Consider the following 27,392-nt stretch of genomic DNA (forward strand, 5'->3'; position numbering starts at 1 on the left):
AGACTTCCTTACAGCGCGCTTTTATTAAATACCTAATACTACTAGCTTAAACGAGATTTAGTTATAGTTTTTTATCCAATTCTACTGCGAATCGCTGGAACTGGAGCTTGAGCTATCCGTGGACATGACCTCCACATCGTCCTGGGCGCGCGTCTCCAGGGCCACTGTGTTCCCAGAGGCGCCCATGGTCATGTGCAGCTCTCCGAGATTCCAGTTAAACTGGTTCTGGAAGGCATTGGGCACCTCGCCGCCGGCGCCACTGCCACTCCCACTTCCTGCGCTACCGGACAGCGTTCGCTGCTGCTCCGAGGGCATGCCGCTGTTCTGGTGGGTCACTGTTCCGCCGTTGATGTTCTGCTCGGATTTACCCAGCAGCCCGTTGCGCATCTCAATGTCCGTGGGATAGGGACGCCGCAGGTCACCTATGCACCAGGTGAGCGGAGCACTGACCGCATTGGCGGAGCTAATCCGATGTGCGTATTTGATGAGCTCCTCGGATGAAACCGGTCGTTTGTTGGCCTGATTGATGCTGGCCAGTTTCTGTCGCGCTTGGAAGATGGCCGTGGACAGTATGAGCTCCGCATCCTTTAGCGACTTTTGCAGCTTCTGGATCTCACGGTCCTAAGCGGGAAAATCCAGATTATACCTTATTTTTGGGGAATGCAAAACTTCTACTTACGTGCACCTCGACCTTAGCGCGCAGTTGGTCCATCGCCTCCTCCACTTTCGCCTGCTCCTCCGCCAGTTCCAGCATTTTGCGAAATTCCTCATCTTTGGCCACCAGCAAATCCAACAGGTCCACCAATTCGGTGCTGGAGATCTTCTGGTGCGCCTGCTCGATCAACTCCTTGGCAATCATCTCAATGTCGTCGATCAGGAGCAGAAGGCGCTCTTTTGTGCTCAAATGAAACGACATTATCACGGCAAATCGTTTGTGCTAAGCAATAATTGCAATTTGTTTATTTTCCACACCGCAATGTGGCCGTTCTTCGATTGCTGAAATATACCGTATAGTATTCCGGAGCGCTGTTAATACCACGTTGTAAAAATACCGTAACAGAGAGGTTGCCAGACTAATAGGAGTTGCCACATGGGTTATTTCATACACTCAAAAAAAAGGGAATCAAGTACTCAAAAGCAAAGAGTAGAAGAGACTGTTCAAAAATAAAACAAATTCGCAGCGTTATCTCTAGTAGGTATTATTTGCTTGTTTATTTCTCGTGTGTTACAATTGCAGTTACAATTTTAGCATAAAACTCTTCTGTTGATTAGCCAAATCAAACCTAACAAACCTTCTCAAATATGGCAGATTACAATACTCTGTTGCATCCTCGCGTTCGCGTCTCCCGTCAGTTTCACTCTTAAAACATACAAACCAGCAAGCAACTTGCAGCAGGTACGTTGGAGGGGCCTTGTTAATAACCGTTTAGAACTAGTAGATAGTCTTACAATTAGTTAAGATATAAGTGGTTTATATGTGGCTATTCATATTTCTTCTCCGCCCAAAGGATCCCCTTTCATCAAACCGCATATGTATGTACATACATACATATGTACATATGCATAACAATCAGTATCGCTGGCTCTCGCGATCCGAGTATTTGCCACTCAGCTTGCTAACCGAATAGCGATCCGAGTAGGCATCGTACTTGTCCGCCTTGTAGTTGATCTCCTGCGGCGTGTATCCGATATTCTTCTGCCAGTGCCGCGTCCAGTAGAGATCCTCGTTGCGCACCTGCGATGGCGTCTTCGCATCCCGGAACACGTACACACAGTAGATCATGCAGCCGATTAGCGTGAGGAAGCCGAAGACCAGGAACACAATTCCCAGTATCCACACGTACAGTGGCTCATAGAACTGCACCACAATGACGAATCCTAGCGTCACCAGGATCAGGCCCAAGTTGAGCAACAGCATCAGACAGCACACGCCCTTGACATTGGGGCAAAATGGATTCGGCGCGGACATGGTTTCCACTTTGGCGCCTCGCCGAGTCGTCGAGCGCGCACTGCGTCCGGTTTTGGCCGTACTGGCCACGGAGTAAACACTCCGTGGAGCTCCTCGCGACACTGGACGCTGACTGTAGCGACTGTAATGGATGATAGATAGTTTAGATATGGGTTATATGCTATATAGTTGTAACAACGCACCTGATCTCGGAGGGCGCCTTGTAGGCGGCACTGGTCACATAGATGTCGCTGCCGGCGTCACCAGCCTGGTCATAGCTCAGGGCGGACGGAGCACGCGGTGGCTGGCGCGTGGGCGGCGGTCCGCTGAGGGAGCGAGGTCCTCCGTTGTCCGGCGAACTGGAGAGGCCCATCTGACTGTGGCTGTAGCTGCTCTGCAGGTGCTGATGCTGATGGTTTCCATTCGAGGATGAGGAGCGCTTCTTGCGCGAACCATTGTACTGCGGCGAGATGCGCTCGTGGGTCAACGTGTACTCCGAATAGGTGCGCTCCGAGGGCGCCCGGTGGGAGTGGGTCTCATCGCCGTCGGTGGAATAGCCGCGGTTCGAGTGGACGTAGGGCGGATCCGGAGTGAGGCGACCGTGCGTGGCCACATAATGGCTGCCCTTCAACCTGTAATTGGATCGCAAATGTTATCGCCGCTGTATTAGCCGTTAAGTGGCCCATCCGCGCTACTCACTTCTTCACTTGTCTCTCGTGCATCCTGTATCTTTTGCTCCGCCTGTATCTGTATCTTTTGCTGGCTCTTCTCTGCGGCTGATTGACTGCTAATGGACCCGTCTAGCAATTCCTCGAGGTGCCTGCAATGGGTAAGTAAAGCAAAACAAACACACGATGAGCTCGACTTCATGGCAATTAGGTTTTGGCTTCACTTTATCGACTAGCTTAGAACTTTTAATTAGAGCGATGAAAGTTTTATTCGACTGCAGACAGCAGCCATATTCAATAAAATAACTGGTTTGTTTGAATTTCACAAGCGTAACGTAAAGTTTCATGGCTCTGGGTTCTCTGCTCGTTGTAAAAGTTTAATAGTTAATATTTATTAAAATTACACATAAACTCGAGAGCAACATCTGGATCATTAAAAATTTTAAGCAACTCCAGAGAAAATGTTTTTTAATTGAAAATAATGCGATACCCTGCTAATATTAAACACGCGACAAAGGATCATAAAGAAGGAGGTATTTCGATAAGCTGGCCGTCCATGGAGTAGATTCTCTGCATCCATGAATTCCATTTTGCAATCAAAACAGACCTTAAACTTCCCTTACGCCTTGCATAACTTATATCAATTTATGGTTCCCGAGCGGAGGACACACCCAGCTTAATGATTGGAATGGCAGTTCGTTGCACTTTTCCGTTAAATTCGCCCCCATATCCCATACCAATGCCAACCATCCTGGCCACCAGGAACACCGCAGGCACTCAGCCAAGTTGGAGAAATTCGTTCGTTCGTTCTTTCAAGTTCATGGCAGAGAAATTGAAGTTGCCCGTCCTTCGCATTCGCCATTCGCCGGCAATTTGTCACTTGGTCACGTAGTGCTCGGTTCTGGGTGCGTCACTCCAATCCAAGCCAACCCGACCCAACCGAACCGAGGTGACAGTTGTTAAAAGGGAGCGCCAGCGGGTTAAGGGCAAACTGGTTACATCGGCCGCAAACTTAATCTCTGCCCGATGTTACCATGCATTTGTTTACGCACCCCAGTTGCTCATAAATCAGCATTTCTATCACACTCGTATATGTCAATCAACAGGTAAGATAGTTTAGCAAAACAAAGGTTTTACTATGTTTAGGTACCTGATTTTCCTCTGTGCATCATTAACCCCTTGCCAACTATGAGTTCTACTTATGACACTCGAATGTGTCAATCAAAAGTAACCATATATTGGAAAAACAAGAGTTCTTCTCACATTTAGATGTTTTTGCCAAGAATTTTAACGAACCTGTTTGAGATTTGTGCCCATATTATGCCAGCCTCTTATTATTAGCATAATGCTTTGAAGTATTAATCAGCTGCACAACACAACTGTCCGTAATCAGATACATTTTTTTTATATATTTATTTTTAACGAATCTGGCTGTTTATAATTTACCAGCTTCCTTTTCTCGCAGCATATAATTAACGCCTGGCAGCTGATAAAATTGAGTTATTGCCTCGATTAGGCCAATTAAAGGGTGTCGTTATCGGGCCATGTTGGTCCAGCTAGGATGGGCTGCCTGCTCCTCCTGCTCCGCTTGCCAATCCTCCACAGAAATGGCGACCAGCCTTCTTATTATTTCAGCTGAAGCCAATCGCCGAGTGCATTTACATTTGTGCCCTGCCCGGCGGTCAATCGCGATACAATTGTCAGTTGGGATCTGGATCTGTGAATTCGTGTGGGGGTCTCTTTGCGGTTCAGTTCGGTCCAGTCCTCTCCACTCCATAGCCAACTTTCAAGTTCAATGCGGTGATTTCTGTGCCTGGGGACACAAACATACATACATTTATGGTGTGGGCGGGTACGTCGTCAAATGAAAAATCGAATTGGGTGCGCGGTTCGGGGAGTTTGGGAGACAAGGAACCTTAGGAGAAAACAAAAAAAAATTTAAAAAGAAGGAAACTGAAAGGGCGAGCGACCCTTTCATCTGTGTGGTCCCCGTGGCTCTGGCTTGGATTTGAACCGCTCCATTTGGCCTCTTTGGCTGCGAGTATGTATGTATGTATTTCCACTGATTTCTGACCACTTCTATCACTTGGCGGCCATCAAAGACGACGGACTTGCAACTCCCATGCGTCGGATTTCCACTCCGCACATTGATTTGTTTATGCGGTTTTTGGGGTTTGTTTTGTTAGGCCTGACTTATATTAAAGCCTTTTCCTTTTGCGGCGGCGACGGGGCGGGTTCCAAGCAAATGGAATGCGAATGCCATTAAAATGTATTTGTTCCCGCATTTACCATTTACCATTTACCTTGGCACTCCGAGAGGCCTTAACATTTAACGCCACATAAACAGCCTTAATAAACCGTGAAAGCCTCGAGAACTCACTCGAGAGCACCGTTAGTTTCATATATATATTTATATATGTACTATATATGCATGTTACTTATAAGGAGGCAACCATATATAACACTTAAAAAAAAAAAGTTAATTAAAGTATCAAATTGGCACTGAAATGCTTATGTACCAACATATAGTATCTCAAAGATAGAAGATAGTTTTTGAAGTTAACAGAATACCATATTGCCTGACAAACTTTACCCATTTTTTTCTTTCTGTGTACTGTATGCTCTTGCCCCATCACTCGTAAAGCATTTTAGATGGACCGGGTTACAAGAAATTTGCATTTTGTCATTCGACCGACCGTTGAAGTGGTGGCGCCTCCACCATTGTCTTCGATGGATTTCACCACTTTCGCTGCTTCCGCTGGCGCAGGGGCAACAATGGGTTAAGAGCGGAAGTCGTTGCTCGTCGCTGAAAACGAGAAGTTAATTCGCGGCAATTTGTGTAACACCAACGCCCAGGTGAGAAACCAGGCGAGGCGCCACCGCCAAGTGAATGACCACAAAAATGCACTCCGCTGCAAGAGTTGTGGTCAAGTGTCGTAAAGGTTGAACGACTTGAACTTGCTGGTGGAGCAGAAAACTTGTGGTCAGCATGCAAATTTCATGGCCAGAGCGGCATATTTTTTTTGGGGGCGCGGTTTAGAAAGTTGTGCTCCCCCTCCATGCCATGGATGTGGCCAAAAAAAAAAAAAAAAAACTGGGCCATGGCATTCACTAGAACTGCAGGCCAGGCCAGTTGCCATCGAACAAATCTGTAACAGTCAACCCGCATTGGTTCGCCTTTCACAAAATAAAAAAAAAAAACACAAAAACCTGGTGATGATCGGCCGAAGGATGTGGAGTTGGCCAAAAGTTGCAATAAATATCCCCCAGAATTCGCTAGAATAAATAATAACACACTTTACTACCATGTCATTCTGCGAAATTTGAGTCTCTGTGATATGCATTTTACAATTACCATTACCATTCGCTGCAATATCTTTTAATATCCATAAATCAGCAAATGTAATGAGTTTTTAGACATTTTTTGTTTAGTTAAAAAAACGGTAAGGAATTTGTGAATGTATAACCTGATGTATCTGGAATCTGAGCTTTAAATATAACCCAAAATTTAAAGCCTTCTGCATAATAGCAACCCAAATAGTTTGGTGTTTTCCAAGCTTTAAAACCCATTTCATAAGTCGTTAAGCGAGAGCATATAAGCAAGTATACCGCTGGGAATTTATGAATATTCGAGTCTCGAATCAAAAACACTCAAATGCATTCGAACAGAATAGCTTCGCTTAATTGCGCACGACTATTAACTTTGGCTGCATGTTTTCGATAATCAGCATAAAATTTGATTGCATTGTTGGTAGTCAGACACATAATGCTGATTTGCCGCGCTCTTCAAACTGGCCAGATCCACTTATATATAACCGTGTACGTATGCATCTATATAATGCGTAGTCTAGTCGCCGATCTTAGACACTAAGTAGCCATGTCTGCTGCGCGTTAATCGCTTTTAATTGCTAAATTACGCGCTGCATGGCCGACATTGCGACGATGGTCTGCAGGCTATATGGGCCTATATATACATATATATATATATACATATGTGTGTATATGGAGTTCCAGATGTGGAGCTCGGAGTCGGGTCCATGGGAGATGGAGCTGAAGCTGAAGCTGGAGACACCGGTGCGGCTGTTAACACGCCAAAGAAAACGACCTGGGGATGTGGGACTGGCCAACACTAATGCGTGTAATTAGCCGCAAAGAGCAGGAGAAGGGAAGGGGTAAAAAAAAAAGCGGCAAGACCACTTAACTGATTTATTAAAACGTTTTTCCATTAAATTTTTAACCCTGCCGGCTATTAAAGACACAAACGAACGTAGAAAAGAGGCCGCCGCGGATTCCGAAAAGGGCGCGCAGACTTGAAAAATGAGCAGCGTTTAAAATTATTCAGTTGTATTGTACAATGGGCAGGATCCTTTATTACAAAAACATTATACAATATCATATATTATTCATAAAGCAACATGGGCAAGTTATTCCGAACTTCGAAACTAACAGGGCTTAAACTTTCAACGCATAAAATGGGCAAGTAGTAATTTCACTGCGGCCCTTACAAAGCGACCCATGGTAATCCAACAAGTTGGCCAAAAAGAATTCAAATGGGCGGTCAGTTGGCAAAACATTTTGACAACGACAATGGCCGAAAAAAAAAAACCAACCAGACACCCCCTCAAAAACTTTCTAGCCATCAAATGCCCGCTCATGTCGTCAGGCTTTTTGGCCAAAAAGGCAAAGGTAATGCCAATGGCAAGGGAACGAAATTAATTATGGCCAAGTGCGGGCATTGGGCGATGAAAGTGCGATAAAGATGCCATATTTCTTTTATTAATTTTTAAGCCATTTATTGCTGCGTGTTTCTAATGTTGCGCCGCGTCGAGTAAGCCATTAAAATCAATGGCCGATTTGAGGCGGAAAAAGAATTGCACAGAAACGGACTCGAAAAGAAGTTTACAATTGGCATTGCTTTTGTGGCGGTGCAAATAATATTAAATCCCAACAATTGAGTGGAGAAAGTTGACTTAACGGCCTTAGCTAGGCCACTTCCTCCTTCATCATCCGCTTTCAATTTTTTCCCTTTGATTCTTTTATTTTGTTTTTTTTATATTTTGCAAGCTCACTTGAAGCAACAGCAAAAATTGTTTACAACCTTCGGTTCTTTTGTTTTTTTATTTATATTTTGTGGTAACTGGCAAGGGCCAAAATGAAGCTGTTGTTTGTTGGCCAAGAAACGATGAAGTGGTCATGTGAGGTGTCTAAAAAGGTCCCGTTTTTCGACTGCGTCACGTTTGCCACATCAATTTCAATCAACTCCATCCTCTTTCCTCTTCCCATTTTTGCCACATATGTATGTATGACTCCACATGCGCCCATTTTGCACATCAAACGCAACAGTTGTCTTTGGGCTCCAAACTCCACCAAAAACACAACATTTGGATTCAAGGGCTTAGAACATGAGCAGGCACACTTGAAAGTACAAAAGGTCTAAGATGATTTGCGGATTTGGCACAGAGTTAAGTTTCATTGTTCTACTTTTTTTTTACTGGGGGATCAAGCTAATCCGCTGATTGAAAAAAATTACTCATTGATTTGTAGTTCTTTGAAGCTCATTTGAAATGCGGTCAAGATTATATTAGCAGATATGTGCGTACTTATACTTATACTTAATTACATGGTATATTTTCTTTAAGTACTAAAAGTAACCAGTAGCTAAGTCTTTCTATGCCCGCCTTTCCTTTCCACCAACACAATCCGCATCAATATGTGGTGGAGGGCACACTTAGCCATTCGCACTTCATTAGCCCACATTTCCAATATGGTCATGTGGGTGCCTAGCTTCTGGGCTAATGGTGTCGTCTTCCGGCATAATTGCACTCCAGTGGCATAGGTTGCCTTCCCTGCCATATGGCATAAGTAAATTGATTTTCACTTTGGCTTGAGTGCAAACAAGGGTGTCGTTCGATTGGTAACAGCACAATGAATGATCTGCTCAGACAGGCGTTTGGATTTGTGGTCATATTACCAATGCTGTTGTGCCACATTAACCAGGTCCCCGAGCAGAACCGATGCAGATAGAGATCGTCAGGTGTTTACAGTACTTTAGTATAATTCTAACTGCGTTCTTTAGTCCGCACGGATACGTATCTGTGGCACACGGTCTAAATGGCACCCAAAACAATGCGCATAATAAATATTCTTGCTTTTGGGTTGAAGTGGTGGTGGCTCCAGTCGTTCGCTGGTGGTTTCGGTGGTTTTTTTTTGGTTTGGGGGGGCTGCCATGGGTAAACCTGTTTGCCTTATTTATGGGCAGTCAGCCAAGGCAGTAGGGAGCCCAAAATGTATCTCTTTGACTGCATGCCACCGCTACACAGCCGCACCGTTATAGCTTTTCTTTAGTTCTGCCAACCGCACCACCCCCCCCCCCTCCCCGGGTGCCACCGCTTTTCCATTTTCCTTTCCGACGTCCGCCTGTGCACATAATTCGGTTTCATTAATACACGTAGTTCAAATAACTGCACAAGTGCCTCTCTCGACTGAACATCAAAGGCAGACCCACTAAACTAAACACTGCGCCACTTTTACGACCTCGTAAACCCCATAGTCGCAGTAATCTATTGATCTACAGACTAACATAAAGATCGAGTTGCAAACAAGTGGTGCAATGCAAATACGGGCGAAACTACCTAAGCCAATTTGGTATTATTATGCCTTTTTTTAAACTATAAACATATGGGAGTTGCACCTATAATAAAAAAACGAAATTTTTGGCTTGGTTTTAAAAACTAGTTGTACTTTCTTTTTCTGACATATCGTTCCAACCAATTAGAAAGAGATATATATGCATTTTTAATGATCCTACAGAGTTGATTCATAAGACTCAGTTTTGAGTCATCGAGTTAATTAAAAACACACAATTTAAGCCAGATGTTAACTTGAAAAACAAAGTACTTTCAATTAATGAATATGATTGCTTCCTCCAAAAAGTGCTATATGCAGGTTGATTGTACTGAGTATCGCCTGTACTTGCGCTTTGGTATCAATCTGTTACATTAATTTCCATTGCACAACAGGCCAGGTTGACAATAAAGTTTGTAAGTACACTTGACAGGGCAAATGAAAAAAGTGGTGGAAACAAATAAAAGCAGACCTTAAATATCAAATAATAATAAGCCAATGCAGCGGCAGCAATCCACACATGAGCATATGCAAACTCGAAACACCGAAGTCCAGATCGTGGCTATATATCCACATCCACCACTCCACTTTGGCATCCCGGACCACCAATGTCCGCCTTGGCCAGTTTGCATCGCCATCGGTTTCCCACGCTAGGCTGCAGCTGCTCCGATCGCAACGGATTGGATTGGATCGGATCGGATCGGAATGGATCGCCATGGATCGGTGTTGAGAATGCCCAGTTGGTGGCGGATACCAGTATTCTAATGCAGCCGGGACACGGATGGAGATTAATTAATATTGCAACTCGCTAGGCCGTTTTTTTTTTGTTTGTGCACATTCATTGTTTCACAATTATATCGCGGAAATTCCAACACCAGTTTTTCTCTATTCAGGAACTCCATTTGGGTCCCCCCCCCAAAAAAAAAAACTTGACTTATGTAATTACACCCTAATGTTTGCATGACATCTCCGTGTAATCATCGTATTATACGATGACGCGACTCTCGTGTTCAAGATGAGCTTAGATCATAGAAGTAGTAAATAAACTAAATATGTTGAACTTAACGAATCTTCGCTAAATATCAAGCACAATCTTGAGACTTCTTTTTTTTTCTCCCCATTGTATATTTGTATATAAAGTTAATGTATTTTGGCTGGCCGTCAAGGTCTTTTGGCGGCGAAACGCAGACAGCGATTTATGAGATGGGTGTTGCCTTTTATAATTTGGCCAACCAACTTGATGTTGTATATTATTTGCTTTTGCTCGAAATACATGTATAATTTCGTAGCCACGTCGAAGATTTGTGGGGGCGTATTATGTGGCCCCTGAGAAAATGCTTTAATGTCAAGTGTGGCTCACAGAATCTCGGTTTTGCTGGCATTGTTTAAGCTTAAGGCACTCGAGAAGCCAAAAAACTTTTGCTTCTTTTGCCATTTTTTGATTGCTTCTCTGTTTTGGGCACATTTCATCAAATGCTTGTTCACTCAATTAGATGTTGGAACTGAGGACGTTGCCATGGCTTGGAATTTGCCTCCGATTGAATTATGGATTGAGCAGTGAAGAGGTTTTGCATATGGAGCTTTGTTTATTGTTTATCCACTTCTAATTGTTTCCCAGGCCAAATGAAATGTGATAGGATTTATTTGGGGCTGAAACTTGTGGGAATTAGAGAAGAAGTATAGTATTAGTTTCTAATACAGATTTTTAAAAGTTATTAAGATGCTCTTAGGCAATTATATATATATATATATTTCTGAATAAATGTTTAGCAACCTAAAGCTGGCAATTAAATTTCACCAGTCAATATTCTTTAGAATTATGCATAAGCGTTGTAAACAATATAATAAGAATGCCAGTAATGGCCTTTGAAATAGCTGTTCAGAGTCTAATGAAACCCATAATTTGCTTCTAACTGATACCCTAAAAAATCGAATCAGCCATCAGAAATCAGAAATCGGAGCCAAAACCGGTTGGCATCATTGATTCAATAAGCATTCAACTTAGCATCGATCTGCGAGTCGATAGCTGATTTATATAGCACGAATGCAACCGCGGAATGCCTGAATGTCTGAATGTTTGAATGTCGGATACTTTTTCGTATAATTTGCACGCAATGAATGTGCAAGCAACACGAGACATTAATTACATATATGTGATGATGACATCACCATCACCAAGTCATCTGTTGGTTTGCAGATTTCAATTGCATGCAGTCGCCTCAAATGTCAGATGAAAGTTGCAGTTGGTTGGATAATTCGTACCTGCATAATAGTTGGTTTGGTTTTTAGGTTCAGTTTTTAGTTGTCTTTCCGATTCACACGCAAACATCGAAAAATGAGTAAGACTGCGAAAGCTGGGAGTTGATTTATTTTTTTTTGCATATTTGTGTATAGTAACTTGACTTTATATAACCAACGTGCCGAAAGTGATTAGCTTTGATTGATTTGTGTTTTCTGATGAGTATTTTGCATATATACATTTGGGTATATACCCTCTTCGGTTAAATTTTACTGTGGCTTGGAGTCAATGAATCGCTAGTTTCTCGCTTAACACGTATACGCACCGTGTGCAGCTGCAAATTGGCCGTTTAAAACCTGTCTGCGCTGAACCGCAACAGCCGCAGCAGGATTACGTAACTTTCCCTGTATCTTGCGAATTACGCTGCTGACCATGAGCATCGGTTTTTAGCTGATAGCTGAAAAGCTATCTTTGCCAAAACTCTAATTGTTACCGAATTCGGCGCAATCACGAAACTCATAACTTCATGTTGACCCCAAACCAAAAATAAAAAATAAAAACGAAAAAAAAACCCCAGCACAATAAGAGACACAGAAAATTATCATTATTATCAAAACATTGTCATCAAACCAAAAGAAAAAAAAAAACAAGGGGGCTAAGAGAAAAACTAGAAACACTTGGCCGCTGGCGTTGGTTTTGAATTTCTAGCTGCAACTTTTATTGGATGGCCAGCGTGCTAAGCATGGCTGGCTTTTAAGCATAAACATGGCCAACGGCGAAGACACGAAGAAATAGTGCCGAAGAAAAATCCAACCAACTGAACAAGCAAAACCAAAACCAAAAGCAAGTTCTGTTATGCACAGTGGGTTAGTTACATGGGGGGTTTTTACTCTCATATCTGAACTATGGTAACTATGGGAGCTGCAGATACACCATATAGATAAGCCCATTGAAAACGCTTTTCCTAGCTTAATGATAATACTGGTTGGATAAGGGCTTATGTCAAAGCATTTCCTCGATATGCCTTTTGCCATCACGATTGTCACATTCGGGCGAAAAGTGAAAGCAATAAATGAAATGCATATAAGCACATTAAATTTCACTCATTGATCCATTTGGTATTGGCATTTGTACTGGTCTCACTATCGCCTAAAGGCAATTCCCCAGATTGCAGTCTTGCTGCCAAATGACCAAAGAGTGGCCTTTTCACTCGAATTTCCAACGGATTTCGGTAGCGAGTATCATTTTTGGTCCGTTGACAAATGACATAAGCACTCCTCCTGCGGCCATCGAAAGGCGAACAAACTGAACGACAAAAGACCGAAAATCGTGCTCATATAAGGCCAGTGTACCAGCCAACATTTGGCTGATACTTTCAGGGTCAACCGGTGCGTAATCAATGGAATCACCCACCCACGCAAAGGCAAAAGCTGAGTTCGGTTCAACGTTTTGCGGAAATTGAAACTGAAGGTGGATGGCAGTCTTAAGATGCTCGAAATGCAATTACACTGCGCCAAAAAGCAAATTGTTGGCAAATAAGCGAGTTGAGCATGCACTGGAAAAATTGATGTGCCCGAAAAATACTACAATAAGATGAAAATACTAGATGAATTTTAATATTTAGTTATAAATCAGCTTGATCCTAAGTCATTTAAAAACGAAATCATTAAACATATTGTAGTAGTATTGAACACACTTAAAAGTTTAAGCACTTCGTTTTAATTTGATTGTAATTTATATTCTCAAGTGAGTTTAGCTTATGTTCAGATGATCTAATTTAGATATGAGACATGTGTCCTTGGATTTTTCTCTCTGTATTCTCGTCTATGCATCCACACAACTTCCCTTCATATACATATATACATATATAGAGATATGGGAATGTATTCCGCGGCATGGTTGTGGGCTACAAAATAAATAAAAATACAAAAACTGGCTTACCTTCTCTCCTCATTGTTATACAGTTGAACTGGCCGTGCTGTTGGTATTGTTTCGCTTATTTATTGTTAACGCTTTTTGCCAGCCAATGCGACAGGTTGTTAGTTTTTGGCCGCTGTACACATTTCATTACACTTCACTTGGCTGCTGCTGCACCGAAAATCGAGAAAACAAACATTGCCAATGTGATTTGGTTGTGTGGAGAAAAATATTAATGTAAATTGGAAATATGAAGGCGATGACATCGTCGCCGCTGACGCTTTGCAAATGTGCTTGTGCGCGTGTGTGTGTGTGTGTGGGCCAAAAACCTTTACTAGTTCTGACCAAAATGGCAGCCAACACATTAATACACGGAATGATATAATCGCCAGCGCCGCCATGAATGAATGAATGAAAGGCGTTGCAGCTTCTCGCAAGTTGGCTCGAATCGGTCGGTGCGAGGCGGCCTAAACACAATGGCCAAGACATCGGAACTCGTCTAACTCGGCTCAAATCTTCTTGGCCCAGGCACTGTTTTACATTTTTGTTTCGCTTTTTGCGGCGGCACAGCAAATTGCAGCGCCATAATGAAATCGCCCATAATCTTGGCTAAGGCTAATAATAGCAGCAGGTTTTGGAGCTGGCCAACACACAAATACACACACAAACACACTCGCACACACTTTGGCTTAGACACAGACACATACAGATGGCGAGCAAATTTGGCCAGCACTCTGTTTGTTCTTTTCTTTTTCTTATTTTTCTCGCCAACAGATCGGGCGTATACTTCACGTCGAAAAAATTCAAATGACACTCACGTAATCCGCTAAAAATAGTTGCTTTTGCTGCGCGTTATTTATCTCAGATTTTTTTTTTTTTTTTTCGTTGGAGTAAAACTTTGTTTTGTTTGTTTGGCAATCGCGGAGATTGCAAAATGCACCGTGGTCCGGTGGGAAAAATCGAAGCGAACGCGTTGCGATCACGGCTCAAACTGATCGCTCGAGAGTTGCGACAATGTTCCAGCACCTGTGAGAGTGGTCTAAACTGGTCTAAAACGCGTCTCGAACCGGTTGCGCTCTTGGCCAACTCAATCCTCACTATCGACTCTTCGGGCTCTTTCCCAACTATACTCTCCCCATCTCTCTCACTCTCTGTGGCTTTCTTGGCCTGGCCGTGCCGGTCTCCACCATCTGCACTTTGCACTTTTGGCGACTGCATTTTGTTGTCAAACTGCAAAAACTGCATTTAATAACCGTTAACCGAAACTTCTGCAACACGTGCACTGCATTCGCACACAGAGAAAAAAAAGGTGACGAAAGATTCTCTTTCTATGAAATTCTTAGATAGAAGTTTAGAATTTTTTGGTGGTGGTATGATAAGTAAACTTATGGTTAGTTTTATAAGAAAATATTTAAAAGATGTTTTTTATTTTTATCTTTATTTAAATCATAGACTTTGATACTTTTACTTTAACATAAAATATAATCATCTTGCTTATAATTTGTCACATTATCTCCCTATGAATATTTTTTCAGTGCACCGGGAGGTAAAGTGGGTGGTGGGAGGAGTTGGTGTTGGTTGTGGTAGTGAGGGAGCGTTACAGGGGTTACAGGGAGGTGAACTGTATTGGGGGCTTACTACATTAGGCTCCACTGGCTGACAGGCACCGCTGTTGGCCAGCTGCCGCACGTGACTGTGCAATGCTTTTGACTGCTGGCTGGAGCATTGGGGGTCATGTTGGCTGGCGGCAGAAGTTGGGGGCTTAATTTGCATCATGTCATTAGGATGAGTGGCATCGATAATGGGGCCAGAGGCCCAACTCTCTGGGTCACTTTTCCCCGCACATCCCCCTCTCTCTGTAAACGTTTAAGGTTGCAATTTATACGCTGAATGGTATTCAAAATAGTCAGTCATGTAAAAAAAAAATATTACATGCCATATTTTTCGTACATTGTATGCATTTGTGTGAAAATATTGCGCGAAATTTTCAAACAACTTTCGTGCAACTTCCGTTTGCGCAGTTAGCATTAGTTTATTTTCTATTTTGCAATTATAATTTGAAAAAATATAAATAATGTATATATTATTTAAAAATTTAATTTTCATTTAATATGGCTTCCAACTGGACTGAAAAGTGTACTTACCAGCAGTTGTTTAACTTTCCTCTGAAACAGAGATATGTGAAATATTTGTTCACCATCTCCAGCGTGTCAAATCCTTACTAATTTTTTTATTTGCTCCGTACAGCGAATGTCGTCCTGTTCTAAGTTGGATATCTTTGATTCTGACACGAACAGGATCCTGTGCATACTTTGTGCATTGTCTATTTCAGGTTTTTCTCCTGCCAGCACTTTTTTTTTTGCACACACATTCAGTGTGCAGAGGTGGATGGACTTTTTTTTTGTTAAATCCCTCACTCGGTTCCTTAGGGTAGTAGTAGTTCGTAGTAGTTCGTTCGTTACTTTTTGTTGACTTTACGCATCAGGCGCAGCTCGAGAAGGTCTGGTGTTTGTTCTTTGGCACTGCAAGTCGTAAAAAGTTTTTTCGTCCTCGGCTGGTGTCATAAAAGTTGCATAAAACTGCACAGATTTCTCAGTCGTGAGTGTCGTGAAAAAGTTTAGATTGTGCCTTAAATACAATGAGACCATCTACATATGTACACTTACATATGTATCGTCTCAAAGGATCGCTTTAAGGTGACCCCTTTAAGTGGCAAAGTCGTTCGTACGTCATGTGCTTAAAATGGCTGAAAAAAGACTGGGAAAAATCGACGGGTTCGCATGTGTCGGGATTTAATTTAGATAAAAGCTTTTCCACACTTTCACTCCGGACCTTTGACGTGCACCAGATAATGCCTCAAATCAATTCCGTAAACATTTTCCCGGCCGCAACCCCGACAGCAAGACGACAATTTGTTTTCATACCTCTGACATTTGGACTGTCGTTGGGATTGATTCTAGCTTATCAGTAGATGAAAGTTCTCTGGAAAATTAAATTACTAACAAAAATAAATTACCTGCAAGCTGATAACAAATCTTACTCGTCTAGCAGCAATTACTTATCAATTAAAACGGATAGAAGTGATGATTGATTTCTGCTTGTCAATTGGTGCGCTTCGTCACTACGTAAAATGTCGTCTACAGTTAGTTGAAATGCACCATCTGTATTCCATTTCATAGCCATTCCATATTTACCATTTCCCACCTATTTTGGAACCCCTTTGAATTTCCAACGAATTGCACGCTGAATAAAAGACACTTGCTAGTTAATTATTCATTGACATTTATTGATTGAATTTGATAATGTTTTTTTTTATTTTCTGCAGCATTTGTTGAATTTACATTGAATATGTTTTAGGGGGTTTCGTCCTCGTTTTCATTCTTAGTTTCCCTATCGCTTTCGTATCGATTCCTTTTTGATTTGATATTAACTGTGGCACAGACACACATTTATGTACTTAGCTATAGTTTAGAGTTGTTTGCTATTCAGATACATCCATTCAGATATTTACGGAGGGGAGCTTAGGAACCTGAATTGCGGCCCATTGGTATTTGCATTCACATTTAAAAAACTATATTCTTTACGCTTGGTTTCAAGTAGTTTCCTTCAAAATATTGATATCAAGATTCGGCGGTGGATTGTTTAATTAGTTCTGTTATGGCATACAAAAAATAGTTTCAAGTCCCTAGTATCTTTTTTTTTTTGTTTTGTTGGTTGGGAATTATGTGCCCTGAATAAAACGGGGAAATAAATACATGTTACCTTTTTTTATCATCGAAAATAGTTGCAGTTTTTTTTTTGTCTCAGCTGCTGGTCGCTTGTAAATGTGGCAATTAAAAGTGTTTCGTATTTGCATTTGCAATCTGTATATATCTGTAGGAGGGCTCTTTGTAGGTTTCCTTTGTATTCTGTAACTAGCACAACAATTGCACATTCAAATATGTATGTATACATATATTCATATATATATAGTTCTAGTTTAGGTTTATGCGTTTTTTGGCCTTGATTTTCCACAGTTTCAGTTGCTTGTTGGGTTTGTTGCGGTTGGGAAATGCGTTTGGTCTCATTGTTTGGCCAATTTCCGCATTCTTCTATTAGTTTCGCTTTGAAATGAAATTTTACATTTGTTTAAAATTATCCTACTCTGCCTGCTTCATATATTTTTCACATTTTCTTTTTTATTTTTTGTTAAATAGTGCTAGTAACATGAATAATTTAATTTGATTTGATTTCATTTCATTTATTCTTCTTCAATCGCGTGTGTGTGTTTGAATTTGTGAAATTATCATAGGTACATATATCAACACAGTAGTAGTTAATGGTTGGTTAGTACAGCAAACTCTGGCCTATATATTTAATTATTTATCCAATTAACTATTTGTCTCCTTACTGGCTTTTTGCTGCACAAGCATTCTGGAAGATAGCAGTTTGAAGTGGGTAGTTTTCGAAAATAACGAGTGCCCTTTGGAAGATACTGAGTGAAAGTGTGAGTACTTAGAAGAAATTATGATCGTACAGCGTTGACTCTACTTCGATGTTTCATATCTTTTTTTTTCGGGATCCTAACTTCCCTGCGTCCAGGATTGTCACTGATCACTGTCGATGTCTTGGCGATGGCAGACTAAAATAACTATAGAAAAACCAAACTCAAAAAAAATAGTTTTTGTAGTGAAAGAGGTTGAATGGCTGTGCAGTGATGAGAAACCAAGAAAATTATCTTACAAACTAAATACTTGATTACCGAATAAGTTTGTATCCATTTATCTATATATATAGTTATGTATATCATCTTTGCATAATACTCCATTTACTTGTGATTAACAATCATGAAATTTCTTTGCAGATCTCTTGAGTTAAGTGTAAATATTAAAAATATTTAGTTGTAATTTGACTTGGATTTTCATTTTTGTTGTGCATCTTTTAGTAGTTTAGTTTAGTTTAGTTTGGTTTTATACTCAGTTTTTACCCACTTAAATTGTCCTCAGCCACGCCCACTGCCTCCCTAGCGACAGGTATAAAAAGTTCTTGCTACAGTTTACAGTTAAGAGTTACAGTTTCAACAATTTCTTCAATTATTTATAACACACACACAGCTAACCGCGTGCATAGGTTTTACATTCCATCATCATAGAGACCCTTGTATATAGTACAAAATTTACAATAGAAGCGAGTCCTTCTGGGTGGGTTAAACCAATTGGGGTTTGGGGTTTTTTTTTTTTTTTTTGAAGGAGACTGGATTCATAAAAGTGGGTGGGGTAATGGGAAGGAACGCCCTAAGTTGTGTATAAGCAAAAGAGCTGAAGGCTGCCTCACTGGGGACAAGCGCGTGTCTAATAAATGTATACAAAATCTGTGCTCAGAAAATAGTTTACAAATATACTTTAGACTTAGTTACACTGTCCTTTGGGCGTGATATAAAATGTACAAATCATGTACACATATCTCATATTTAATATTTATATTGTAAATAGCTTTCTCCTGTCCTGTGTATAGTAAGTGTGTCATCGTGTCTTATGTTTCTTTTTGTGGGGTTTTTCAAAGAAGCTCAGAGTTACGCAGTTTTTGATTGTTTCTTGACGTATGGTAGAAAATATGTGACGCTGAATTGTGGCTTGTATAATTAGGTATACTTGTTGCTGATATATATTCGTATTTCGTTTAAATTGACCCAAATAGTGTTTCAGTGTACAAGTGATATTTTGCGAGTTTTCAACAATGTATATAGTGTTTTTCTGGTAAAAGTCTTCAAAACGCATCTGGGTGCTGGAGTAGATAGCTCGAGTTTTTTGTGTGTGTTTCGCATATGAGTTTTTTGCTGTAGATAACTTTGGTTTGATTGCCAATTTGTGACAATTTCAGCAATGCTAGGCTTCTAATAAGTCCCTAATTTGTGTTTCAATTTATTCATAATTTTGTTCAAGCAACTTTTTGTGTGTAGAGCTGGGGAATCTGAATTCCCCGATTTTTAGTCACTCGTCACATTTGCACCATTTGAATTTCGATTCCTTGCTAACATTTACAAACTGAAGAGAAGGGGGAGTCTTTGTCGAACAACTAGATTAAGTACAATACATACAATGCTGGTTTGGATACAATTTAGATTGGTTAAGTTATATCAACATCAACACTATCGATGCAATTACATTGCTCGATCCGCACTTTTCAACGTTTTACAAACGGTTCGTTCGGTAGTCCTGTTTCCTTTCTTATCCTTTCTAGAATCAATTGATAAACCGCGATTTCTGTTTGCGCACAAAGTCCTGAGCCTGCTTGTCATTGACGCGCACTTCGAGGATTTGCAAAATGGGATTGCCTTCGTGGGGGGTAGAATAATTTACATAGCATCAAAGGATAACTGGGCTATTTGGGTATTTTCTACTCACATTTATCCTTTTGCTCCATGAGTGGCAGCTCGATTTGTTTCAGTCCATGAAAGTTGTCCACACTCGTACTGTAGTCAGCTACGCCGGGTATGTTTCCCAGTGCCAAATAGGCCTCTCCACCGAAATCATTCGCCGTCAGGACATCGTGATCCATCACCGTGAAACAGATCATGGCTCCTTCGGTCAAACATTGCTCCAGGGTCACGGAGAACTCAAAGCACTCATCGAAAACGGGGTTAAGAGTACGCTAAATATATGAATATTTCAAAAATCAGAACATATATCTTTACAAACTATTGGTTCTATGTAGGAAATATGTTTTATGTTAGCTGAATGTTAAGTTAATGAATGTAGTTAATTGATATCCTACCTTATGCACATTCGTCTGCTGTTCCATGCAGTGCAAGAAAACCCTTCGCGGCAGTAGTTCAATGACCACGAAGGGATCGCTGAAGCCATTCGGATCCAGGGGCACAACATCCCTGGCATGCAGGACCTCCACGCAGAGCGAGTCGTGGTTGAAGTAGGCCCTCACCGCCAGCGATCCATATGGCGAGGGCATGACGGCCATCAGCTGCTCCCTCAAACGTTGCATATAGAACATGTCGATCAGTCGATCCGTGTCCGTTTTATGGAACTGCAGCCGCTGCTCGATGCGCCAGAAGTCCTCGGTGTGCAGGCACTCCAGGAGCAGTCCCTGACCCTCGGCATGAAAGAAATCGATGAGCAGTTGCAGTGCCTCATAGAGTCGCTTGTGGAAATGAGTCGGCTTGTCCGTCTCATCACCAGTTTCCATTTGGCGGGACATCTCGCCCAGAACCGTCTTCCAAATAAATCGCAACGATCGATTGAAGTTTTTGGTGAGCAGGGCGCTGTTCAGAGCAGCCAAGTGGCAATCCAAATACTCCAGCAGTGGTACAATGGCTTGATTTGCGGGCAACGAGTCGGGTGACCAGGCCAGATGGAACATGGCCTTTTGCAGTGACATCTGCATGAGTGGAGCCAACTTGGATAGTATTCGCTCACACCTGTTCTCCATGTGAGTGAGACTGGACTCGAGAAGATTATCGGCTGACTCCTCCAGCGGCTGCTCATCCGATCGGAACTCCGCCAGAGTGCGACGCACATACTCCACATTGTTGACGGTCACACACATGTCATCCGAACACCGGAATGGACCCTGCTGCTCATAGTAGCCACTGTCCGCCAGTGCGGTATGAATTAGATCGCAATAGTGCATGGCCGCCGAGCAGACCACATCGATGAGCTGTGACTCCATCATGATGGCCGTATCCTCATCCGGCCAATTGAGCACTTTCCAGAACTCCTTGATGTTCAGCAGCGTGCTGGCCGTATCCACCGAGGAGCTGCTGTACCGCACAATTCGCTCACCCTCGCATATGGCATCCATGCGTATGGCCGCCCTAATCCTCTGCAGCGCCTTGGCCTTGCTCACCATCATCCAGCGCTCCAGCGTGGGTATGAACCACTCGTGGCTGTTGCTCAACGCCAATGGCTTCTCCGGTGGCTGAGGCTGGGCGGACAGGTGTCGCTTTAGCTGACAGAATTCCTGCAGGGCCAGGAACAATTCGAACGGCTTGGTGTCCACCGGCTCCGCATCGCCTTCGAGCACGGCATACTGGGATAGGTTCATTCGCACCCCGGGCACCTGGCCAGCGGCCATTCGGCTGTACACCTCCTCGCCCACCATCGCATCGTATTGTTTGTAGATGATGCTGAAGTACTGTATGCCATTCGTGCTGCCGAGAAAGATAGAAACGTTTACGTGGCTGGACATCGATTTATGGGATTTATGGGATCTCAGGTGTTCGTTCGCTCGGTTTGTTATTGCTTTAATTATTTGTGGCGGACTTTTCTTCTCTCTTTGTTTTATTGCACAAGGGACTCTTTTTTTGAACGTTATTTAGTGTGATAGGAACTGGAGATTTCGTTCCTAGCCAAAGTACTCATTAAAATAATATTATTTACTAATCTTAAAGCTCAAAAATAAACTAACTTTGTATGGTGTAAACACCTGACACAGTCATCACCACTTAAGCTGCCTTTCCGCCCAAAGAGTTGCGAATAATGGCCTGCCGAGAGTTTAAAGCGAGAAAATGGAGCAATTAGCCGGCAAGTAAATTTTGCTAATGCTACCCGACTCCAGGACTCAGCACTCAACACTTTGGCTGACAGCCCCTGGACATTTGTTAAATGCCTCGTCAGGATGGCCGGGTTGTTCGCCGGGCCGAAAAAGAGAAGAAGGGCAACGTGAGAGCATTTTTATGACAGCGCAATTAATTTGGGGCTTATGTGTGTAAGCCACTTGATGTCCTCATTAAGGACCTTTTATGGCCGCGCTAACTGGCAAATATGTGACTGATTAGTCCGGCGGGATGGCCAAGGATGCGGCACTATGCACCTATAAATGAGCCGTTATGGAAGCACTTCCGGTTGCGTTTACGGCCGTAACGTGATCTCAGCCATTAGGTGGTTCGATTTATCATTTCACTTGAGGGACATTCCGAAATTGTGATAGGAACCAGTGCTGGCAGCTGAATTGATTATATAAATGTTACAGGTATCTCATAAAGTCTACACCACATTAAACAGTTGGTAACTTCCGGATGGAAATGCACGCTTCCGGTTACATTTATTTGAGAAGTTAGGTGAGAAACACTTGCACCACTTGAACACGCCCCTTTGGGCTTGAACTAGTTCAGTCACTTCCAACGCTGCTGGCAATCTGTCATGACAACATTTTGTGGCCCTCATTAATGCTCGTTAGCTTTATGACTTTGACTTGGCCATTTGACAAATGCACAAGCTGATTAGAAACCGGCAACTGTAAAGTGCTCCGCCCCCGGCGCCGATGGCGTATTAGTTGGTATCGAAGTGACGCCACTTGCGTGGAGGTCACAATTCAATTGGGTCAACGCGTAGTACGCGGAGTTCGCATGGTTACCCGGGATCCTGGGATGGGATCGATTGGTATCCAGCTTGTTTTGTTAAACGTTCCGAGCACATTTTATGTACATATGTCTACGTTGAGGATAGTGGGTGCGTGGACCTTGGACCAGCTATTTAATGGGCAACACGTGTGCCACATACTCAATTCGATCCAAACCGATGCGTGTGGGTGTGGGTGTTGGACAAAGGTAACTAACCGAAACCGACGACTAAAAGTGATCCTAAAATCTACTCACTTGTCGAAGAGGGCATGGTAGTACGTCTGCCCCAGCTGAATGTCCGCCGTTAATGTTGTTACGAAATTCGATAATGGATTGGGCATTGACTGCGATTCCCGCATCACCGTTTGTCCCCACATCACGGACCCTTTGCGCAGGGCATTGACCACCTCGCCCCTTACGCCCTTATTGAATGGACAGACGGCGCGAAAGGCCCGCATGGAGCCGAGGAGTCCCAGGCAGCGCAGCAGGAATTCCAGTCGAATTAGAGATGGCGGATTGAGGGCTGGGAAGATGTCCCTGTGCCGACGGATTTGGTTGAGAGAGCGCTCCACGAAGCCATTCATCGCATCCGCCAGCCATTGCTCCAGATCTCGACTGAGTGCCTCCTGGTTGGGCTGATTCCACTGCTTCTCCACGTCGCTCAGCAGGCGATGCAGGAACTTGGGGTCCAGCGGTGTAGATCGATTCAGTTTGGCAGCAGCCACATATCTGGAAAGGGATTTAGGAGTTTACAAAAGCACAAAAAAGTTTAAGTTAAATAATTTAGCTATTTGTATATATATATATTTAATAATGAAATAATCTAGAGTAACCCACCTGGCCATGGCGCAGTGTAAGTCCGAGAGATCCGACTGCACGGCCAGCTGATGCAGAATGGTCAGAGCCGGACCCGGAAGGTCACCACACCAGGTCCACGAAGGCTCGTGCGTGGTAACCTCGTGCTGCATGAACACCCTTTGGAGCTGCTCCACCTTATGGATCTGCTGCTCATGGTTCTCCTCGCTAACAGTGTTCCGATCCTCGCGAGTCGATAGCCACAACTTGAGCCGGATGCGACCTTGCACGGTGCTGCGATGACTGCGTGCTTCCAGCTTGAACCAGGCATCCAGTCCGGTGGACGGGATCTCCGACAGCGGAATGTTCACGGAGCCGAGGAAATCGTCCTGTGAGCCCTGGCGAGCGGATTGGCACACCTGTTTGAAGAAGCGACCCAGTCCACGGACGCCACGGACCTCGTTCAGTCGCGAAACGGCGTCCATGACGCAGCTTTCGTCGTCGTGGTCCCAAATGTCCAGGTGAAAGGTGTCCGTATTGATGTCATCTATGTCGCTGCGGGAAGTAATAATATAGGGAATTGCAATTTAAATTCAAGTGATTTGTTTATAACCAAAGATTTATGGTTATTTTGGGTGCTAAGCTTTTCTGCCCGATTTAATTTATAGCTCGATTTATTCTTGCTTTTAAGCTGAAACAATATTTTCCCTACCCTTGTGGTTGATTTCCCAGGAATAACACGTAATTTGTTTCATTTGAAAACCTTGGGTAATTATTGCGAAAAGATTCATATTTCTTGGAACACGCGGTTTTCATTTAATGAAGGCAATGATACAAGAATTCTGAGAAACAATAAACCAATTATGTCTTGCGCTATGTGTACTAATTTGTTATTCCATGAAAAATACGAAAAAAAAAAACAATCTCTTTGTTGTACTAATTATACCACGAATCACTCAATTGTTATGAAAAGGGCTTTTTAAATTTGCTATCCTTGCATCTCTTTCATTTTTATTGCAGTTGCAATATAAACTTTATTCCATTTCTTATGTGCATTTGTGCTTCATTTATGGAAAATGCAATGAATTTGTTTTCTTTTATGGCTTACAAATCGTAAAATACAATCGAATTGTTGAGCATGTGACAGGGACCACAAATGCCAATGATTTGTTTAAATTTCATTTTGCTGTTGCCAGGATTTCACATTTATCAGTCAGCCAGGCGGAAACAAAAATGCCTGTCTTTTGATGCTTAGTGCTTCGGTTCGATTACACAAATCAATCATTAAATGTTAGATTAATGGATTTACTTACAATTTGAACTTCTCGTTCCACTTGGGCGTCAGCGTGTGCGGCTTAATGCTGGTCGCCTTAATGAGTTTGGCCGGTACCGGTCCGCCCAGTGAGTCGCGCTGCTCCCGCCGTCCCGCCTCCCGCCGCTTGAAGCTCAACCGGAAGCTGTGCTTCCGGTGCGGCGGCGAGTCCGTGGCGCTATTATCAAAGCCGCCGCTCATGTCCGCCGAAAGGGCACGCGGCGTCGGCGGCAGCGGCAGCGGCGACACGGGCGGACCGCCGTTTTCGTCCGGCTGAATGCCCAACATGCAGTACGGATCCGAGAAACCTAGACGAGCGGACAATAAATAATTAAGTAAACATGGAACAAAGTTTTGGGTTTTGCAGAGAGATAGAGAGAGAAAGTTTCATCCAACAAAAACTTAAAAATTTGTTAGGTAGGTTAGCAAATAAAATAGTATTTAAAGGCAAGAATCAACATAAATTAGTTAATTGACAGAAATACAATAAAGCAATGTTGATGTCTTAAGCTCACAGATAGCTCCACAAGAAGATAATATAATTTTGTAATTTTTTAATCAAGTGTTGCACTTATAAAAACAATAATAATTCAATTAATGTAACTGATATTATATTTTTTATCTCCGAGCGGACCAAGATACAAAAAGATGGATGACGGCAGACAGGGGGTATAAATAATGTGGAGTGGGAAATGGTGGCGCATTAATGAAGAGGTCGCCTGATGACATTAAATGGCAATTAATGGCACTGCCGGCGGGGACAACGTGGCGCGTCAGCTGGTCCCAGTCACACATTGCGTATGATTAACATTTCATTTGCATAAAGTGACGCTCAATTATTGAGTGCCTGTGATTTACGCGTACAACGCAGAGCTCTACGCTTGCCACAGATGCCAAGATTAAGATTTTTGCACAAAGATCTACATAATTGAAACAATTACGCAGCCTTGAGGACAATTTCTCCACGCGACACGATATGATTTCAGGGCGATTAATTTAATTGGGTTCAAAGTGGACAGCAAATAAGCGTAGCAATATCCGATTGCCAATGCTGGCTGATTATGTACTAAAACGGATTCCTTCCGAATTCGATTTACATTTAGTGTGTTTTTGCGCCGGTAAATCGATTACGCCGCTGAAACGATTCATTTGAAATTCGTACTCGTACATTGAAGCCACTCATTGTAATGGCCAATTCGATTGTTGTCTTTCATGCTTGACCAGTTGCTGGAAGGGAAGGGCATCCACTGGCTGGCTGCTAATGAAAATCGAACCAAGCCGACCCGAATCGAATCGCATCGAATCGCACGGAACTGAACCTGATTCTCAGCCTTGCCAGCTTATTTGGCCCATCGAGAATGGGCCCAAACAAAAGCAGACCGCTCTCATCGGCCACGTTTCATTGGCAACGAGTTGTTTGCCATCTGCCCACGGGGCCCCGGGTCCACAAAACCGCCCATTCCATCCAAAAGGATGCCTCATTCTAGCCTATTTGCTGTGCCCCCTGCCTGCAGACGTTGGCCGTCATCATCAGTACATTTAACAGATGGCAGACGGCACACTAATACTGCACTACTTCTTCACGGATTGGGCATGGTGATGGTGATGGTGATGTGAATGGGAATGGGGATGGTGATGTGGCCACCCGGCCAGTCGAGCGATAGAAAAATGCTTCAACTGAAGCAGACGCAGACGAAGGAGCACTCAACGTATTCCTTACACATCCTTGAGCACATTAAAATGCGAAATTGCGTTGCCTTCGATGAGGCTGCTGCTGCTGCTGCTACTACACAGAGAAGAATTCCTACAATTCTTGAAATGTAAAGAAATGGTGCTAATCATTTCGTAGAAGCCATCCAATATCTAATCATTACTATAACAATTTTGTTTCAACAGAATTCAACAGAATTATTTCAAAATTTGTTAAATGAAATTAGAATGATAGCTTAAAAATGCAATAAACTTTTAGCTGAACTTCCAACTACATTGCTTGCAGAATTCCATGTAACTACCAACTTTTTTCTCGTGTTTCCGAAATAACACCTTTAGATGTAATTAAAAGTAATGCTTCACTTGCTGCCACAAACATTTCCCTCTGTGCATTTATATTTCTGGTCGTAGGGGCTTCTGGCTCTTGAGCATAATGAACAAAAATGGGAAGCATTAAATTGCAAATTTATTGAACGCACACGGAGCCGAAGGAACAAGTTGGGGCATAACCAAAACTGTAACTTTGACTTGGTCGATGGGACAGGACAGCAACACAAACGCTGCACGGAAAATGTGGGATAATTGGTGGAAATAGTCAACGCACATGGTGCTCAGTGCTATAGATGGCTCGTTTGGCTTTTTGATTTGCCCAAGTGCACACACACACACTCGCACATACACATACTCACAAACACGCCACATAATGCAATTACCGCAATAGCCGCAAAATCAATTTACAAACTAAAAATATTTACGCACGGTAGATGGATAGGCAGATTGAAACATTGAATAGTGGGAAGGGGGACGGTGGCAGGTGGATGCTAGTCGGGCGGAAAAGTGTGGAA

The 27,392-nt window shown here is 42.7% G+C and overlaps 3 protein-coding genes and 1 non-coding gene across 8 annotated transcripts in view; 1 reads left to right on the forward strand and 3 right to left on the reverse strand.

Moving 5' to 3' along the window:
* MED4 (Mediator complex subunit 4) lies at positions 1 to 999 on the reverse strand. Its single transcript, NM_139837.3, has 2 exons — positions 680 to 999; positions 1 to 621 (listed from the first exon to the last, which is right to left on the reverse strand). Exons 1-2 carry the CDS (start codon positions 914 to 916, stop codon positions 82 to 84), a joined length of 777 nt encoding a protein of 258 aa, NP_648094.1. The 5' UTR covers positions 917 to 999; the 3' UTR covers positions 1 to 81.
* A 112-nt stretch (positions 1,000 to 1,111) lies between these two features.
* On the forward strand, positions 1,112 to 3,070 carry asRNA:CR43470 (antisense RNA:CR43470). 2 transcript variants are annotated; one of them, NR_048233.1, is made up of 3 exons: positions 1,112 to 1,196; positions 1,310 to 1,396; positions 1,509 to 3,070. The 2 variants fall into 2 exon arrangements; NR_048234.1 differs by having other exon boundaries at positions 1,112 to 1,192; positions 1,250 to 1,396.
* On the reverse strand, positions 1,190 to 14,392 carry CG14830 (uncharacterized protein). 3 transcript variants are annotated; one of them, NM_001259724.2, is made up of 6 exons: positions 14,104 to 14,392; positions 13,421 to 13,567; positions 4,279 to 4,429; positions 2,648 to 2,768; positions 2,152 to 2,580; positions 1,190 to 2,090 (listed from the first exon to the last, which is right to left on the reverse strand). In NM_001259724.2, exons 4-6 carry the CDS (start codon positions 2,668 to 2,670, stop codon positions 1,571 to 1,573), a joined length of 972 nt encoding a protein of 323 aa, NP_001246653.1. In that variant the 5' UTR covers positions 2,671 to 2,768; positions 4,279 to 4,429; positions 13,421 to 13,567; positions 14,104 to 14,392; the 3' UTR covers positions 1,190 to 1,570. The 3 variants fall into 3 exon arrangements, with proteins under 3 accessions (NP_001246653.1, NP_001246654.1, NP_648095.2); NM_001259725.2 differs by lacking the exon at positions 4,279 to 4,429 and having other exon boundaries at positions 13,421 to 13,564; positions 14,215 to 14,392; NM_139838.4 differs by lacking the exon at positions 4,279 to 4,429 and having other exon boundaries at positions 14,215 to 14,392.
* Positions 14,393 to 16,663: 2,271 nt separating this feature from the next.
* Positions 16,664 to 27,392, reverse strand: part of unc-13-4A — a 46,705-nt gene continuing 35,976 nt past the window's right edge. Inside the window, exons 8-13 of one of the 2 annotated variants that reach the window (NM_001274575.2) lie at positions 24,839 to 25,145; positions 23,568 to 24,080; positions 22,986 to 23,459; positions 20,150 to 21,539; positions 19,780 to 20,026; positions 16,664 to 19,709 (exon numbers count right to left, since the gene is read on the reverse strand). In NM_001274575.2, coding sequence (NP_001261504.1) covers positions 19,618 to 19,709; positions 19,780 to 20,026; positions 20,150 to 21,539; positions 22,986 to 23,459; positions 23,568 to 24,080; positions 24,839 to 25,145 — 3,023 coding nt within the window. In that variant the 3' untranslated portion in view covers positions 16,664 to 19,617. The remainder of the gene's footprint in view (positions 19,710 to 19,779; positions 20,027 to 20,149; positions 21,540 to 22,985; positions 23,460 to 23,567; positions 24,081 to 24,838; positions 25,146 to 27,392) is intronic. The other variant, NM_139839.5, reaches the window with a different exon arrangement.

This window comes from Drosophila melanogaster, chromosome 3L, assembly GCF_000001215.4.
Source record: "Drosophila melanogaster chromosome 3L".
NCBI lineage: Eukaryota > Metazoa > Arthropoda > Insecta > Diptera > Drosophilidae > Drosophila > Drosophila melanogaster.

Excerpts from the sequence above, each read along its gene's own strand:
- MED4 (NM_139837.3), bottom strand. The coding sequence starts at position 916 with ATGTCGTTTCATTTGAGCACAAAAGAGCGCCTTCTGCTCCTGATCGAC. Across the intron at positions 622-679 it reads GCGCTAAGGTCGAGGTGCAC|GACCGTGAGATCCAGAAGCT; the intron begins GTAAGTAGAAGT and ends TTTCCCGCTTAG.
- CG14830 (NM_001259725.2), bottom strand. The coding sequence starts at position 2,670 with ATGCACGAGAGACAAGTGAAGAA. Across the intron at positions 2,581-2,647 it reads CACGAGAGACAAGTGAAGAA|GTTGAAGGGCAGCCATTATG; the intron begins GTGAGTAGCGCG and ends ATCCAATTACAG. Across the intron at positions 2,091-2,151 it reads AAGGCGCCCTCCGAGATCAG|TCGCTACAGTCAGCGTCCAG; the intron begins GTGCGTTGTTAC and ends CATCCATTACAG.